The 19091-nt window shown below is 39.9% G+C and overlaps 2 protein-coding genes across 4 annotated transcripts in view; both read right to left on the reverse strand.

Annotated features, from left to right (window-relative positions):
* Window positions 1-18525, reverse strand: part of LOC105894086 (ADP-ribosyl cyclase/cyclic ADP-ribose hydrolase 1) — a 29421-nt gene extending 10896 nt beyond the window's left edge. The window contains exons 1-8 of one of the 3 annotated variants that reach the window (XM_031583604.2): window positions 17720-18517; window positions 16915-17044; window positions 16673-16808; window positions 16419-16501; window positions 15168-15241; window positions 13995-14081; window positions 13617-13703; window positions 12115-13538 (exon numbers count right to left, since the gene is read on the reverse strand). In XM_031583604.2, coding sequence (XP_031439464.1) covers window positions 13481-13538; window positions 13617-13703; window positions 13995-14081; window positions 15168-15241; window positions 16419-16501; window positions 16673-16808; window positions 16915-17044; window positions 17720-17919 — 855 coding nt within the window. In that variant the 5' untranslated portion in view covers window positions 17920-18517 and the 3' untranslated portion in view covers window positions 12115-13480. Of the gene's footprint in view, window positions 1-12114; window positions 13539-13616; window positions 13704-13994; window positions 14082-15167; window positions 15242-16418; window positions 16502-16672; window positions 16809-16914; window positions 17045-17719 lie in introns of those variants that run through there. The other 2 variants (XM_031583606.2, XM_031583605.2) reach the window with 2 other exon arrangements.
* On the reverse strand, window positions 1732-5170 carry LOC105900065 (ADP-ribosyl cyclase/cyclic ADP-ribose hydrolase 1-like). Its single transcript, XM_031583607.2, has 8 exons — window positions 4910-5170; window positions 3984-4122; window positions 3754-3886; window positions 3490-3572; window positions 2579-2652; window positions 2304-2390; window positions 1924-2010; window positions 1732-1820 (listed from the first exon to the last, which is right to left on the reverse strand). Exons 1-8 carry the CDS (start codon window positions 5038-5040, stop codon window positions 1790-1792), a joined length of 765 nt encoding a protein of 254 aa, XP_031439467.1. The 5' UTR covers window positions 5041-5170; the 3' UTR covers window positions 1732-1789.
* Window positions 18526-19091: the final 566 nt, after the last annotated feature.

The raw sequence follows: 19091 nt of genomic DNA on the forward strand, positions 1-19091 counted from the left end.
GTACAGCCTATGGGAAGGGCCCAGGGATGTTCTAACCAGATGAGGAGGAGCCTCGCTGTGTATAAAGGAGAGAACAAAGACTGTAAAGATTCAGTGCAATCCTGGGATGTGCTCTGGCTTTGCCGGTGGTGTTTTACTGGCCAATCAACCATTTTTGCATCAACCTCTACCAGACTTGAGATCTTTCTTTTGATACTCCAGTTATCTAAGTTCCCTGTAGATTATTTAGCATTTAGGCAAATTAGAAATAAAGAAAATGCCACACTCTTGGAAGGCTGGGTAGCATTGGAGTCTCTGATTGTTCATTGGCGTGGTTCTCCCAGACCTCTCATGGAACTGCCTCACTGAACGATAGAACCTGTTAAATGAGAGCACGACCTGTCTCAGCCCCTCTCTGACACTAATAACGGTAGAACGTGTTAAATGAGAGCACATCCTGTCTCAGTCTCTCTCTGTCACTCAGGGTAGAACGTGTTAAATGAGAGCACATCCTGTCTCAGCCCCTCTCTGACACTAATAACGGTAGAACGTGTTAAATGAGAGCACATCCTGTCTCAGCCCCTCTCTGACACTAATAACGGTAGAACGTGTTAAATGAGAGCACATCCTGTCTCAGCCCCTCTGTCACTCAGGGTAGAACGTGTTAAATGAGAGCACATCCTGTCTCAGCCCCTCTCTGTCACTCAGGGTAGAACGTGTTAAATGAGAGCACATCCTGTCTCAGCCCCTCTCTGTCACTAATAACGGTAGAACGTGTTAAATGAGAGCACATCCTGTCTCAGCCCCTCTCTGTCACTCAGGGTAGAACGTGTTAAATGAGAGCACATCCTGTCTCAGCCCCTCTCTGTCACTAATAACGGTAGAACGTGTCACTAAGGGTGAACCTCAGGGCTTGATTCTAGAACACCCATGCTGCTCATCTTCTTTTGGTGCAGGTTCCCAAAACAAATACTGTGTTTGGTCTGTCGTCATTCCAAGCTGCTGCAGCCAAAGACTGGAACCATCTGCAAAATAACTTCTAAGTAGAAAAATGTATCCTCTGTCAAAGTCAGCTTTCAAGGACTCTATTATGGACATTCTCAATGACACATGCAGCGGTTTCTTCAGTTGACCAATATTCTCCTAACCCTTGTCTTGACTGCGGTCCACCGCTGTTCCATTCATATTCCTGTATTGATGTTCCCTTGCTGCTGCTGCACTTGTTTTGTTGGTTTGGTGGTGGATAATAGAACAAATACAACACGGTGCTTACCAGTCCCTCGTGGCTGTTAAGCTTTATTGTAAAAAAAATACATAAAGATAAATCCATACTGGTGAAATCTTATGCAAATCATCCTTTAGTAGTAATCCTGACTGCAATAGAATAGACAACAGAATTCACATGTCCAAAGTCTTATAGTGAAGTATCATTCTGGTTCTCAAGTCTAGTTGAAGTGATATTTAGTGTACAGACTTCCTCTGACACCACACATTAATCCCTGTCCTGACTTCCCCAAATGACGAATCACATTAATAAAGTATCACTGCCCTGTTCTTTGTATCTCTATCTCTCACTGTCTCTGTTACAAACTAAAACTATGGAAACATATCTCATTGGGGTTCTTCACTGCTATGTCAAAGCAGCACACTTTTCTCATCGGGGTTCTTCACTGCTACGTCAAAGCAGCACATTTTTCTCTCGAGCATACAGTATATTTGGAGGATATAAGGAAATGAACACGGCAGGCTTTTGGACAGGCAGTGGATAGGCTTCTGCGTGAACCACGTGTTGACTGAACTGAAGTCGCCACTAATCAACAATGCAAGTCTGAAGTTGTGACCTGGAGTATTCAGAGAGAGAGAGAAAGACAGAGAGAGAGTAATCAATCAAACAAACAAATCAATAAAACAACCATGCAAATCAAACAAAAGATTTGAACTCACTGTGGAACGACTTTGCACTGATATTTCAAGTTAGAGCCCAGGTCGGTTTGCAGATGTTTCAGTGATTCATCACTCTCACAGGTTTTCCTGGTGATAAAGTGACAGAAAAAAGTAGTTACAATTACAAGAACATTCAGAGAGACATAATGTTATCACAATACATATAGGTCAAGTACAATATGTTTTTCATAAATTCTTCTGGAATGAATGACCTCAGGTCTAAGTTTCCGTATGATATAGCTTAAGAGACTGTACAGGGAGAATATAACAGTCCAAACTCCCCCACAAGTTATCCACACAGCACTCAAACACTGCCTGAAATGCTGTAGCAAAGGAACAGATACAGACACCAAATGAGGAAAAATACATGAAGAACTTACGTGTCTCCTTCTTTGGTGACAAGCAAGACGGTCAAGCTCTTCATGATGGATGAGTTGAAATGCTTGACTTCTACAGAAGCAAAAGTGCTACAAAAGAGTAAAGTAAATGTTTAGCTTGTCCAATAGCAATTAAGTCCAATAACATTTCATGCATTTTGAATCCAACATCATCCTACTTGAATATCACATTAGTAATAAGAGTCCTGTAGAGTCTGTGTTGTCAAAAGCAATAGACAGATAATAACATATAGTAATAGGCCATTCATACTGCATACCTGTCTGGATTATAAGGCATATCTATGGCTCCATCCAGCATGACAAAGGCATCACCACATGCAGATGCTGCAAACTGTGGAGAACAAGCATGAGGTTTTTTTCAGTACTGAACAATTCCACAGTATATATTGGCATGAAATAACAGCTTTTAATGGTGGCAAAGGCCATAGAGTTCTTGGACACAGCACACTGCAAGAGGGTCACTTGACTGCATGTTACAGGATGTTATAAATAATGCTGTTTTATACCACAGTATCAACCACAATGAAGACACTGGGTTTCTACCAGCGCCCAGGAGCAAGATTTAGAGTGCCTTCCTTAACTATTCTGCCTTAAAGACCATGTAACCTTTCAATAAAAGGTCTGTAAGGTCTTTCATTTTTTCAGAAGGTTTTCTTTGTATAAAAATGCAATTCCTAACAAAGTTCTATTGCTAACGAGGGGACTACAGAAAAGCCTTTCCAGAAAGGGCTTAAGAGCGTTGTGGACCCCCTCCGAGCACCTCTTACGTGCGTCTCCCAAATCTTGTGACTATCCGACAAGGCTATGCAAGCTGCAGGGCTGTGATTGGTCCAACCCATCGCTGTTTACCTTGTGGGCATGGGCATGCTAACATTAGATAGCTGGCTCAGACACCTTGCAAATCGCCTCAGACGTATTTTACTATAAATGTTCACGAGTCTGTCGAAGCAACGCAGTCTTAAAAGCATATATCGCCTTTAAAGAAGACTACCAGAGGGGTTTACTTTAATACAATGATACTAGTCAGTTGATATCTATGGCATGTAGCTATGGAATGATTCAGTGCCTTGTTTGCTCAGCTGTGATGTAAGGTGTGGAAAGGACACTTTCACCCACACTGGAGAACAGGATCAAAGACCCTGTCAGACTACAGGCCAAAAGCACTCACTGCTGCTGAAGCTTGGATCCAGAATGAGCGCACAGGATTGTTCACACAATCTGACCAGCTTGGGCATCCTGTGGTAAAGGTTTCTGAAAAAAGCAAGCAAAAAGGATAGCAACACACACACACACACACACAAACACACACACACACACACACACACACACACACACACACACAGTAAGACCTGTTCTACAACCTGTGTTGTTTTTGTTCAACAATTGTTAATAATAATAAATAATAACAATTTTAACGTTAATGTTAATGTACCTTGGCTCCCACTTTTGCCACACCAAGTGAGATTATCCAGGAGGAAGCCAAGTAGAAAGTCCTCGAGAGTCACATAAGAACATTTCTTCGCAAACTCATGGACTTTTTCTTTAGTTTTGCTCCAGAACATCATCTAATGAGAGGAATGTACCACATAATGCATATTCTTTCGTAAAAGTAAAAGTAATGAAATGAAAAACTATGATGCAAAAACAATAGTCTTTCTTTACCCTGTTACATGTTGGCTCTTGGGACACTTGGGACACGGTGTGTATTAGGGAGTCATAAGCGTCTGGAGGGACTTCACATGGATCCTTTTCCACAAATGCTTGTCTGAATGAATCCCAAATCTTCTCACAGTCATTTTGACTGTAAACATGAACAATGCCCACTGTTCTCTTCAGTTTCAAATATTTCATCAAACAGGCTACAGTTAAGACTAACCATTTCCCCCACCACCAATATCTGGCTAGACAATTACTTCACCATGGCTGCACATTGGTGTGAAAATGGTCCAAAGCACAGGTTATCCCTTTCACTCTCTCATGCAGTTTGTACACATACACTCACATGTAGCCAACAGGAGTGCATCATTTAAAACACCCAGCAGTAGGTTACAGCTGGATTCACCCATTGCTGGATTCACTAATCGCTTCCTATTAGATGGGTTGCCTTCCATCTGTCTATCTGCTCTTCATGAGCAATTCAGAAATAATTTGCAATGAAAAGATTTCATGCACATTTGAGAAAGTTTAATATCTTTATGAACATGTGTCTGAAACAATCATGCACTACCACTACTACTAGGCTACTACTACTACTGCTACTACTAGACAACTACTAATAACAACAACAATAATAATAATAATAATGATAATAATGAAATACTACTACTACTACTTCTACTACTAATAATAATTGTAATAATAACATCACCATCATTACCACGTAATCATCATAGCAATCATTGCTGTACTGGTGTTTACAGTCACCATTTGTGTGCACGCATGCAATAAAATCTTAATTACAATACCTATTGAGCCTACACTACCTTGCAAATGTTTCCCTAGCTTGCATGTTACTCATAAACCATGTCATTAGTATGTAAAATGTTGTAAGTCTGTGATCAAATGGCAGTTTAAATGGTCATTATTACCTCGGTAGGCCGTGCTTTTCCAAATACGTTTCACATCTCTTCTTGATTTTTTCCTGTAGACTGTCGGGCCAAAGAATAAGTCCAAGTATAACAGCTAGGATAACTGGGGCTATGAAACCACACTCAGACATATCAAGTTATTTCTCTTAACCATTATGGAATCCTCTATCACGCAGCAAGCCGACCGTTTCTGAAACTTCCTCTTTCCACTTCCCCTTTTAACGTATGTAACATTTAAATTAACAGTTTAAATAATTTTTCATTTAATAATGTATGAATATACTGAAACCTCTGTATCTATAATTGTAAGGGTACATGGTTGAAGAGTTATGTGTTTATTGTTTTCAATGCGTAGTGGATACGTTTTCTATGATTCCTGTGAATTGAGGAAACTATTGTTTAGAATTCATCCAACCGCTTCAGTCCTTGTCTGCATAGAAACCAGTAATGTCAGTGAGTTCTGATTGGTTGTAAAATATATGTTTAATTCTGGTTGGGTTAGGCCTTGCTCCACGGAGAGAAGCGGCCAGTTTTAGTTTCTTATCTAGTTTCACAACTTACACAGGCAACGAACTAGGCCTGCTACGTGTGGGGTTTGGAGAGGGTTTCGGGCTAGTGTAAGGTTGTGGGCATTCTTATCTGGAATTAAGCTAGCTAGCGCTAGTAGGCTAACCACTTACGGTGTTAATGTTAGCTTTGGTTATTTGGAGAAGGTAAACTATTGTTTGAGTTGTCAAATGACGTTTTGTTTGTCGAAGGGCAACTTTGAGTTTAAAAGAAAAACACTATTTGTATGTCAACTGTAATGTGTATTTCTTTTAATTTAATTTTCAAATCCAGAGTTTGCTAAATTTAGACTTATTTATATATATATATATTTTAAAAAATAATCATTGCTAAGCATTTCTCCCAGTGTTGTAAGACATGCAATGAAAACAATTTGCAATGGCATATTTCTGTATTAAAAAACCCGGTTTCATCAGAGCTTGCCAATTAATGTTCAATATGATATGTTTCATTAAAGGCTTGTTTAATTCACAACAACACATTCAAATTGATGAAATGCATTTCAAGTAAGAAAACGAACTGAGTGTTTACGTGCGTCTTTCTGTTTGTGTGCACTATGCATAAAAACATAAACACAATCTCTACCATTACAGGCGAAGTACCCCACCTGCAATGCCACTGACGGACTTTTAAACTGACATCCACGCAGCGTAAACATGTCCTAAACCAGTGCTTTCCCTTGCAATCTTAATACGTGAATCAAACCTAATCGCCAATATTTTTTCAATAATGTTTCAATGCCAGTCAAGTTAATATAGGTCTTCTGAGTCAAGGCAACTATAAACAAGGATCCTCAATCAATCAATTTATTTATTTATCATTTAATTAAACCCAATTAATGTGTAGCTATGACATGCATTTGACTCATATTCATGTCTGAAGAATATCGCAGAACTGGCCTCTTCCTGTTCAAGAGGCTGGCTGCACAGGACAACTTTATTCTGTCACGAAGGATGCGTTATATTAGCCAGTCAAATACCACTATATGTTGCCAGAACAAACAAAATCTTTGGTGGTCTTGGCACGTCCAAACGTTTGTAAGGAATATAACCAAACACTTGAGACGCAGAAGCGAAGTTAACAACGAATTGCCATCACTAATTATTCTTAGCAATGATAAAATATCATCAAAGAGTGAAACACAAAGGAAACATTCGGGTGAGAATCACCATCCATCTAAAAAAGAAGCAAAAAGCATTAGGCGCAGAAATGTCTTCAGGAAAAATATTTCCTAGTAGTTATTCAGCCCATAACAGCTAGTACTTTAAACTCATCTTGGTTACATCCGGGACCAAATCACGATTCACCTCTGAAAAAGAACTAAGCAGGTAAACGGAGTTTTTTTCCATACCATAAATTACACTTGAGAAGTAATAAGACTGTTTAGCCATACATTATGGTACACATCTACAGTGCGTAATTCTTAATACTTCAATGGTCTTTTCCCTCTTCTAGACAACGTCTCAGCTAAAAGTGGGATTTCACAAGGAACCCCCGAGTTAAGAATCTTTACGCAGTTTGACAGAATGAAGAATATGGACAACTTCTGTATGGAGACACCTGTCGAAAACTCCAAACAAAAGACACAAGTTACTACATTGTCCAACAAAACATTAAAAACAAAGTCATAGACGTGGAACATGGTAATGCAGACACGTCAAAGGAATGCAACGTCAATAGAATGCAACGTCAAACGAATACAACGTCAAAATTGACAACACTTTGTGCCTTAACTGTTGGGTAGCCAAACGGCACGGAGGATGCGTTATATTCGCCAGTCAAATACCACTATATGTTGCCAGTACAAAATATAAAAAATATTAGGGTTTGCAAACACAGTGGTTTGTTTCTTTTGCCGACAATATGGATGTTCGATGGTCCAGCTTGTTCTGTGGGTACAGTGTCACTGTCTCCATGTTCAGTGATATCAGAGAGACCTTTATCACCATGATGCTGGCAATGTGTGTGTCCAAAGGTGAAAAGAGGTCTGCTGTGCTCTGTCTTCCTCCAGTTGCACAAATGTCTTGGTTATGTGCAGTTTTTTGCTTTTCGAGATGTTCTCAATGCCATCTCTACTGGTTACTGGTATGTATTTAAAAAAAACCTGCTGTCAACTGCTGTCAATGTTATTCGGTTATATTAACCATCAATCAAATGAATATTCACATCTGCACATCTTCAGGAAATGCTCCAATGAGAGTGCTTATGGATGCTGATGTAAGTGAAGAGCACCCTCTGGTGGTCAAAAGGCCAAACCAGCCTAATGTGTGCCTGATCTTTACAGTATGGCTGCACCAAGTTTATAACAGACAAATCATATATAGTTTATTACAAACAAATCTCTCAAATACAGAGAGGTAGGTTTATATCTATTCATATTCAAAACTAATAAGGTGAGTATACAAGATAATAATGTTTTTTCACTTATTCAACAGAAAGCAAGGGATAGAATGGAGAAGGAAGAAATAAAGAGAGAAAGAGAGAAATGTTTGTGCTGGGCAACCGGCGTACTGGGAAACCAGTACAGTTTCTTTCTTCAGCAGACTATCGGACCTAACTACGCCACTGGTATCATGTCGACAGAGCAGACTCTACTTTTTGAGGAAGCTTAGGTCATTCAATGCTTGCTGCAAGAAGTTACAGCCATCTGTTGGGGCAGCGACCTCAGAGCCAGAGACTGTAAGACACTCAACAGAATGATAAAGAAGACTGGCTCTGTGCTGGGGACTGAACTGAGTTGGTTGTGGAGAGAAGGATGTTGCGCAAGCTGCTCGACATAATGGACAACCCTACATACCCCCTAAACAACAATAATATATATATATCTTTGGTTCTCTGTTTACCTACATCATTGTGTGTGTTCTTTTAAGTCATTTATGCTTTTCTCATTTATGTGAGTTGCTGCCGCATCACTGAAATTGGCTGGATTGGCTGAAGCTGATCACAATTTTTTTTTTCAAATCACTACATTTGGGGCAGTTGACGGATCAACGCATTTCAACACAAACGTGTGAATGGGCTGGCACAGTGTTGAATGGAAGTTCACACCTGACCACACACACAGCAATTGCAATCAGCTGAAGCCAGTTGGTTAATTATAATTCAGACAGAGGAGCTGTGCCTATAAAAGACCAGCTTGGTTGTCTGGGAGTCAAAGCTGGGGTGTTGCTGTAGCTGTGGTGAGGAGAGTGCTACTTCTTGGTCTTTGATTCTGATTCAAACCATTGAAGTTGGTTATGACTCTTGGCATGTTCAATTGTTTGTCTTTAGGTGCATCTTTTCCTATCAGTCACCTGGTCTAAACCGTGTATTCTGCAGGTTGCCTTGGATCTGCCTTTACAGTAAAGTCATCTGGGCAAGAGCGCTACCTTGTGATCACAGAGCCATCAGGTTTTCAAACGCGCTACGTGGTTACAAGGACGTGCGGTTATAGGCGGCAGGGGAGGCAGAGCCTCACCTGTCATCTTGAAAAGTAAAAATAAATAAATATATATATAAAATAAATATTCATATTTCTCTACTAATCTGTGGTATAGGTGTAATTTCTGCATGATTCCAATCATTTCGAGCATTTTTATAATCAAAATCGCTGAATTTGCGCATGTCCTATTCAAATAGACGGGAGAAAACAAGGGACGTGCGGTCAGGTGAGGCACCATGTATTGTCTATGGGAGCTAGTGAGGCAGTGCCTCACCTAGGATTGCGCAATCGCTCCAAACTGGGTTTTGCGCATGCGTGCGCATGCGTAGAACCTTTGAGCTGAGCTCAAAACGCATTGAAAAATCATGTAGGTGAGGTACACAGTACCTCTGCCTCAATGAAGGGGGCGTGCAAGAGCGCACCTGTCGGGGTTATGCTGGGGAACATTGCTCTTCTTCTACACTTCTACTTGACCTTGACGGCGAAAATGGAAGATTTTATTGCTAAGCTGAAGCAGTGCTCAAAACTGGACTTTCAGTCCAAACGTGAAATTATTAATAATGGGAGACCAATGCCGGAGCTAAAAGGTATGCTTCAAGCGACGGGACAGAAGATCGACTTCTCACATTCAAAGCCAAATTGCTTTGAACATGTTTGGAACCTCAAGAATAAATTTGATTTTGAACTTACAGCGGCAGCTCCGTTGATTTCCCATTATTTCTCTTGGGATTGTTTTATGTCTATGTGAAGCCATTTAACACCACACAAGTGGTTGTGATCACTTTGAACCCAAGACTGCTTTTTATTGGTGAGCTGATTTTGAGAAATTAAACTTAAATTGTAGGTAAGTTGTGTTTCCTGGTTGCAATGGTTATCCAGTTGCTACGTTAGCTAATTAGCTAGCTAAATACACTTAATAACCTTACGAGTTAATCGGAAGAGTTACATTTAATGAAACGATAGCTGGTTATCTAGCTGATGTTATAGTCTCCTCGATTTAACTCTTAAAATTATAATGGGAAAAGGTAGAAACCCTCAGGGTGCTTGTGCAACTTCGTAAGAAAGAGTTCATATTCATGAGTGCATAATATTTACACATGAGTTCATCACAAGATAGCAGCTGCCTACTGTATGCACCTTACCTATGTGTCTGTAAAGAATGCTGATATGAAAAACAACCAGTAGTCAATGTGAAAGCTGCCAATTGAATGGTGATCTTAGATACTCTATTGGGTTTATGTATTTGTAAATTTGACTCTGAAAGAGTCAGTGCCTCACCAGCCACGAACCTCACCGCACGTCACTGTGTGGTTAAATCCTTCAATCGTTACGTGCGTGGAAAAAGGGTCTTTTCCCAAACCACCTACATCCCATTGGACTTTCCTCCAAGTGATGGTGCTGCTCAGCCTGCTCCAGTCCCCAGTTTCCCTGGGCATTAAGCCCAGACTGACCAAACTGTAGACTACAAGGTAAGTATTTTATTTATATTTTTCTCTTTTTAAGTGAGTGTTTGAATTCTAATGTGTTTCTTTCTCTTCAGGAAAGGATAATGTGCCCACAGTTGATCTTTGCCATGGAGGTATACGGTCACTTTTGCTCTCAAATTCTGTGTTTCATGTGGGAGAAAGTCTTGCTTTTCTCATTTTGTCTTGTCTTTTCAGGCCCTGAACTCAAACCTGAATGGATATCTAGGATTCACTTTACATTGTGGTTAAAACAATAAAAAGATTTTCTCTAATTTTGCATCTCCTTCATTTCTTGACTAAACCTTTTAACCCTCCCGCCAAAACAATTTGTCAGCAGAGATAACCACGTGGTGGGCCTCTGACGTCCGAGGTGATCTTACTATGCTTCCTTTCATGCAAAGATGTACACAAGGTCGAAAGAAGCACAGTTCGACCCTCCTTATCACCTCTGGTCCAAACATGCTCTTGCACATATGCAGACTAAGTGGCACCTAATAATCTAAGTTACACGCACACAGAAGGCCATGTTCCTGTTTACATAAGCACATGGTTCATACAAGGTAATTATTAATACAAGGCACTTGATTAATATATTCTTAAGTCATTAACAGTGTTTTGAATTTCAGCTACTGGATCACATTTACCCCAATACACAGGATGCTTGTGTTAAATGTGGTATACATGAAGGTAGCTTGTTTCATTGCCTCTGGGAATCTACATTCATTCAAGAATTCTGGAAAGAGATAATTTCAACTCTATCTATTTTCATCAATGAACAACTTCCACTATGTCATAAACTTTGTCTTTTTGGGTGTTTCCAAGCAAACTGTACACTTAACAATAGCAGGAAGAAGATGGTCATATTCTGTCCGAGCAAACGAAATTGGATTGAGGGACTACTACAATGCCTTACCCTTGAGAAACTTACACATGTAGTTAAATGGAAATATAACACCTTTGGAAAGATTGGGGGCTCATTTAAGGAATTTCTGGAGGGGGAAGATTTTACTGTAACCCATTTTTATTGTCTTCTGTTTCCCCTTTTTTTCTTTTCTCACTTGATGGAACAGCAAAATAGCTATTCTACTGTTATTTTGTATAATTTATATGTGTAACTCATACCCATGGATGTATACTCTGTCTGTCTCACTGAGACCTGAACAATTAGCATGTGAACCCCTTCCCCCCCAGATAGCCTCTTTCCTGCTATCACCCTTTGTCCTCTGTTCTCACCCCCCTCCCCACATAGGTGAACCCCTACACCCCACTTATTTTAAATGTGAAGGGGAAAAAAAAACACTAGTTATAGATTTCATATGTAAATCAAAAACCTGTACTTGAAAAATGTTGTCACGTATCTTCATGTCACCATCGAAACAGAGTGCATTTTAGTCCACAAGCTGAGACAGATTTTTGCTTCACCTCTACATCTTTAATCAGGAAGGGTAGAGGCGGCACTCTCTCTCTCTCTCTGTCATGGCTGCATCGCAGAGGGGCCTTGACCTGTGAGCCAAGGTTCTGCTCAAGGTTTCTTCCTATTAACAGGGAGTTTTGCCTTGAACCTGTCACCATTGTGCTTGCTCCAGGGGGGTTCATGCCCTGGGCTCTGTAAAGTGCCTTGAGACAATTTCATTTTTTTGGCGCTATATGAATTGAATTTTTAAGTAAATATGTTCAAAAGTCCAAAAATCAGTGTAACTTTCAGGAACGTCAGTACCAAACTATGGAGTCAGAATCACAAATAAATGTCACATGATTTACATATATATTTTGAGTTTCAAAAATAAATGTCAGACTGTTACATTTATTTACAGATGAAGATGCATTTACAAACCGCTTGCCATGTGTGAACATTGCTGCATTTTGGGTGGATTTACTAGACTTTCCTGACGTGGCTTGATTCACAAATGCATTTTTTTCAAAAGGGCTGCAGCCAATCAGATGTCTCTTATAATTTCAGCCAATCACATGGACGTAAGTTCAAGGGTTTGATTTAATGTGATCACATTGCATTACATCAGCGCAGTGTCCAGTTATGTGGACTACTACACTATAACGGACATATACATACAACCGATTCACAAAGAGGAAACTGTAGTCCAGTTACGTATGTGGAAAGAGAGAGTACAGGATTTTTCACTAGTGGGCTTTTGTGCTGCCTCTCACAAAATACACCATTTGCTGTTGGTGTTTTACTGGTCAATAAACCATTTTTGCATCAAACTCTGCCGGACATGAGATCTTTCTTTTGATGTTCCAGCTCTCATCTTTGAATATTTTTAGTTACATTGTGGTGAAGAACCTTCTGATCGACATATTGGCCCAAGACTAGAACATTTGCCATCATGGAATCTGAATATGTTTGAACCATGAATATTTCATTAAATTCAGTTACTTGATCCATCTTTAGTCATTTTAAGTGTCTCCTAGGCTTGCAAGCTAGCGTCAAGCATTTTAATATGATCTGAACAATGTCAAATGGTCGAGAGGTAGTCTGATCCCCTCTGTATTTGATGCGTGTAATTTCTTTCGTAATCTGTTTAATGCCATTGTTAACAAGCATGCCCCTGTTAGGAAAAATAAGAATACAAAAATGTCTTAGCCCATGGTTTGACCATGGACTTGCAGTGTCTCTTCAAAAACACAAAAAGCAATTCAGTTTGCAGTATAGCACGGCTACCTATGCCCCCTGTAGATTATTTAGAGTTTAGGCAAATTAGAAATAAGCAAGTTCAAGCAGTTTAAAATGCTCTTTTTCACATTTCCAAAGTTTTATAGTGAAGTATCATTCTGGTCCTCAAGTCTAGTTGAAGTGATATTAAGTATACAGTCTTCCTCTGACACCACACATTAATCCCTGTCCTGACTTCCCCAAATGATGAATCACATTAATAAAGGTATCACTGCCCTGTTCTTTGTATCTCTGTGTCTCTCTGTTACAAACTAAAACTATGGAAACATATCCCATTGGGGTTCTTCACTGCTATGTCAAAGCAGCACACTTTACTCATTGGGGTCCGAGCATATATTTGGAGGATATTAGGAGATGAACACAGCAGGCTTTTGGACAGGCAGTGGATAGGCTTCTGCGTAAACCGTGTGTTGACTGAACTGAAGTCACCAGCAATCATCACAAGCGATCTGTGGTTGAGAGATGCAGGTCTGAATTGTTGACCTAGAGAGAGAGAGAGAGTAAGCAAACAAACAAAACAATAAAACAATGATGCAAATAAAACAAAAGATTTGAACTCACTGTGGAACAATTTTGCACTGATATTTCAATTTAGGGTCCAGCTGGTTTTGCAGATCTTTCAGTGATGCATCACTCTCACAGGTTTTCCTGGTGATAAAGTGACAGAAAAGTAGTTACAATTACAGGATCATTCAGATAGATATAATGTTGTCAAAATACATATAGGTCCAGTACAATATGCTTTCCATATATTCCTCTGGAATGAATGACCTCAGGTCTAAGTTTTTGTATGATATAGCTTAAGAGACTGTACAGGGAGAATATAACAGTACAAACTCCCACACAAGTTATCCACACAGCACTCAAACACTGCCTGAAACACTGTAGCAAAGGGACAGATACAGACACCAAATGAGGAAAAATACATGAAGAACTTACACGTCTCCTTCTTTGGTGACAAGCAAGACTGTCAAGCTCTTCATGATGGAAGAGTTGAAATTCTTGACTTCTACAGAAGCAAAAATGCTACAAAAGAGTAAAGTAAATGTTTTGCTACGAAAACAGTCATAATTCATTCAAAATGGAAGGTTTAGGTTTTAATGTAGTGTATTCATCATTATTTGTGGGTCATTCTGGGACCTTATACATGTGGAACATGTCTACTCCCCCTGCCCCCTTGTCCATATAAAAGAGAGCCCTACCTTGCAAGATTCAGGTAATAAAAACTTATTTTACATACTTGCCATTTTGTGACATTTGCCTGCCACCATAGGTTCTCGTACGCGCTTGTTAAAGCAGCAATACAGAGTTCTGTTCCAAAACTAGTAAGCTAACTACCTAAAAGGTATGCAAAAACATTGCAAAGACCACCAACAGCCCAGCTGACACTGATAGAAGCTTGCCAACACACTAACTGGTGCCTTTTGGCAGTTAAGCTGGCAATGTCATGCGTGTGAAAGCTTTTCTTCCATTTTTGCAGGGTGTACCAGCCCGTTACACAGAACTACATAGGGCATATCCTGGATGGCTAGTGGGTATGACACAGGTGTTTATCTGTCCTTCAAACTAGTTGCCTGTAAAACCATATCTCAAAAAGTGTAAAATTGTTGCATAGTGTTACTTTAAAGGAAGGGGTGTTCAGTTGGTTGCAATTCAGCAACCTCACCACTAGATGCCACTTACTCCTACACACTGTATCTTCAAAGCATTCAGGGTTTTTTCCCGCCACCATTTTGAAGTATGTTTTGTCAGTGAGTATCACGTAATACATTTGCTAGTATGTGTGAAGGAGAGATAACCTTTTGCTTCCTCAAGCTGGCCAAACTATTGACTGTGTAATTCTGTGTCCCAGGTCAGAAACCTCATTGTATGTCACACATTTGTCACATGCCTGTATCAGTGCCAGGGGCGCTGTTGTTGGTGTCCATAAGGCAAGTCTGTAGGCTGTTAGCTAGCTTGCTTATTGCCTCTTTAAAGCATTAAAACATTTTAGCATTTTTAATCCAACATTACTTGAATATCACATTAGCAATGACAGTCCTGTAGAATACATAGTATCAACAGCAATAGACAGATCATAACAGATAGTAATGGACCATTAATACTTTATACCTTGTTGGATTAAAAGGCATATCTATGGCTCCATTCAGCATGACAGAGACATCACCACATGCAGATGCTGCAAACTGTGGAGAACAATCGTGAGGTTTTTTTTCAGTACTGAACAATTCCACAGTATGTATTGGCATGAAATAACAGCATTTAATGGTGGCTAAGGCCATGGAGTTCTTGGACACATTACATTGCAAGAGGGTCCCTTGACTGGATGTCATAAAAAATGCTTTTCATACCACAGTATATACACGCCCAGGAGCAAGATTTAGTGCGCCTTCCTTAACTATTCTGCCTGAAAGACCATAGCTCTGTCTCATACCGCGCACTTGTGCACTTCGAACACTGACTTTCAGTGCTTAGGGCGTTCACACTGACAGAACCAGCAGAATTGAGGGCACTGAAAGTACCCGGATGGCGCACTGCAAACGGTAAAAAAAATGCAGTGTAAAACGATGGACACTACTCGCCCTAAACGGGCGCCATCTTGGCTACGTAGCGGAAGAGGAGGAGCCCTTCGGCAGCTTTTCAGTTTGGAAGGTTGGCTGACTGATGCCTCGCAAATCACTTCAACCATTATTGCTGGTTACAATAACTGTGTTATCTGATAGTACAATGTCTATTTCTCGGTAACTTTAAAAAAATCTAAGCGAGAAAACGTCAACAGATGTACATTTACATACAAAACACGGCCGTCAGCGGAGTTTGGTCCGCCATCTTTGTTTAAAATTTCCAGTTGGCCGGAGGAAGCTGGCGCACAGATTTATGGGTAAAAGGCTTGCACATTTGCGTCCCTCAGTGTTCCATTTGAGACAACACTAATCAGCAACAGAACGCACTACAGATGTAAGTGCACTGTATTGCAGTGCACTATATTGCAGTGTACTTCGTAAAGTGCTCGGTAATAGCCAGAGCTCATGTAACCTTTCAAAAAAAGGTCTGTATGGTCTTTCTTTTTTTCAGAAATGCATACTTTCTATAAAAATGCATTTCCTAATAAAATTCTATTGCTAGCGAGGGGACTATAGAACTATAGAACTATAGAAAAGCCTTTCCAGAAAGGGCTTAGAGAAGACTACCAGAGGGGTTTACTTTAATACAATGATTCTGTTGATATTTACAGCATGTAGCTATGGAATGATTCAGTGCCTTGTTTGCTCAGCTGTGATGTAAGGTGTGGAAAGGACACTTTCACCCACACTGGAGAACAGGAACAAAGACCCTGTCAGACTACAGGCCAAAAGCACTCACTGCTGCTGAAGCTTGGATCCAGAATGAGCGCACAGGATTGTTCACACAATCTGACCAGCTTGAGCATTCTGTGGTAAAGATTTCTGAAAAAAGCAAGCAAAAAGGATAGCAACACACACGAACGCACGCACACATACACACACACACACACACACACACACACACACGCACAGTAAGACCTGTTTTACAATCTGGGCTGTTTTTGTTCAACAATTGTTGATAATAATAAATAATAACAAAACATGTTAATGTACCCTGGCTCTCATTTTTGCCACACCAAGTGAGTCCATCCAGGAGGAAGCCAAGTAGAGTGTCCTCTAGAGTCACGTAACAACTCCTTTTCTCCGTGAAAGCGTGGACTATTTCTTTAGTTTTGCTCCAGAATAACATCTAATAAGAGGAATGTAGCACATAATTCATAATAATAATATTCATTCGTAAAAGTAACAGTAATGAAATAAAAAATGATGATGCAAAAACAATGGTCTATCTTTACCCTGTTACATGCAGGCTCTTGGGACACTGAGTGTATTAGGGAGTCATAAGCGTCTGGAGGGACATCACATGTATCCTTTCCCACAAATGCTTGCGTGAATGAATCCCAAATCTTCTCACAGTCATTTTGACTGTAAACATGAACAATGTCCACTGTTCTCTTCAGTTTCAAATATTTCATCAAACAGGCTACAGTTAAGACTAACCATTTCCCCCACCACCAATATCTGACTAGACAATTACTTCACCATGGCTGCACATTTGTGTGAAAATGGTCCACATGTGAGCAACTTTAATATCTGTATGAACATGCGTCTGAAACAATCATGTACTACCACTACTACTAGGCTACTACTTATAACACCAATAACAACAACAACAATAATAAAATACTACTACGAATGATAATAGTAATACTACTAATATCAACATCATCACCACGTAATCATCATCACAACCATTGTTGTACTTGAAGTTGTTACTGGTGTTTACAGTCACCATTTGCGTGCACGCATGCAATAAAATCTTCTATTGTAATTACAATCTGTAACTCTATTCAGAATATCTAGCACAAGTCAGTGCAATGTCAAAGTCACATCTACTCCATCGGATCTGTAGTGGCGCTCTTCAAAATCTTAACCTAATAAATCCAAATTGCTCGTGTTCCACTTCCGGACACAAAGGGGAGCCTACACTACCTTGCCACAAATGTTTTGTTAGCTTACATGTTAGTAGTAAACCATGGCATTAGTATGTAAAATGCTGTAAGTCTGTGATCAAATGGCAGTAAAAATGGTCATTATTACCTCGTTGCGCCGTTGTCTTTCAAATACGTGTTGCATCTATTTATGATTGTTTCCTTTAGACTGCCGGACGAAGTAGTACCAAGAGTAAGCCCAAGTGTAACAGCTAGAATAACTGTCGCTATTAAAACCAAACTCAGACAAATAATACGGATATTTCTCCGTTTTGGACTTGAGACTTGGCCGATTTCCCTGTAAACCATTATGGAATTCTGTATCACGCAGCAAGCTCTTCCAACCGGCTCCAGAGGGTTTGTCAGCAACGGAAACGGTCAAATGACAGTGATTCACCCAACATAAATAACATACATAGATAACTTGTTAAAATATATAAGAGATAACTTGAGAAGGGACAAAAGTTGGCCCTTCGTCGATGTTTAACCAGACACGTGAGGCGTATTTGGACGCAATCTATTTTTACCCAGGGCACTTAGGGTCTATATCTTTTTCTCGAAACCATGTCTCCGAAAAGTACCCAGTAAAAAATAATGTATAAATGCCTTTAAACCTGATTTCCTATAGCTCTAGTGCCATCTCGAGGTCTTCAGATTTAAAACAAACTGTGTTTCATGTTGCTGTTTGTTGCTTTGAAATGTTACAAGCCAGTACAGGCTGTCTGAGTACAGTGTAATGTTATCTGTTGATCGCAGGTCAGTTTTTTTTCAGAAGACAACTGGCTTATAGATCAGTTAACCAAAATGACAGTAGGCTAGAACTATTTTTTAGATTAATCAGAGTGTATTTAGGCTTCTACTGTAGCAGGTAATAGGTTGAGTATGAAGTATGAGCGGCATGACTTTTCTCAACTGTTTCTGGCTAATTTGACCCTGAGGAACAAAACTAGGGTGCTGTCGTTTACTGTCACCCGAGCCAACATTGAGATTTTGCCACGCCCTTTTAGCACGCGTGCTCGTCCATATCTCAGCGTCTGAAAGTCATCGACACTTGAATTTGGTCTCAAAATGACCGGAATACGCATGTTTATTTATGCACTACGAAGGTTTCTAGGCTCTAAAACCTTTACCTTTCGAGACATTCACACAGCGATGTTCGCTCGGGTTTCAGTAAACGACAGCACCCTAGTTTTGTTCCTCATGGTCAAATTAGCCAGAAACCATTAAGAAAAGTCATGCCGCTCATACTCAACCTATGGGCTGCTACTGGAGTATTCATCTGGACGAACCATATATTTTCATTGCTAAGCATTTCTCCCACTGTTGTAAGCCATGCTATGAAAACAATTTGCAATGGCATATTTCTGTATTTAATAACCCGGTTTCATCAGAACATGCCAATTAATGTTCAATGTGATATGATTCATTAAAGGCTTGTTTATTAAAAAATAAAAAAAGAATTCATAACAACACATGCAAAT

This window comes from Clupea harengus, chromosome 17 (genome assembly GCF_900700415.2).
Source record: "Clupea harengus chromosome 17, Ch_v2.0.2, whole genome shotgun sequence".
Taxonomy (NCBI): domain Eukaryota; kingdom Metazoa; phylum Chordata; class Actinopteri; order Clupeiformes; family Clupeidae; genus Clupea; species Clupea harengus.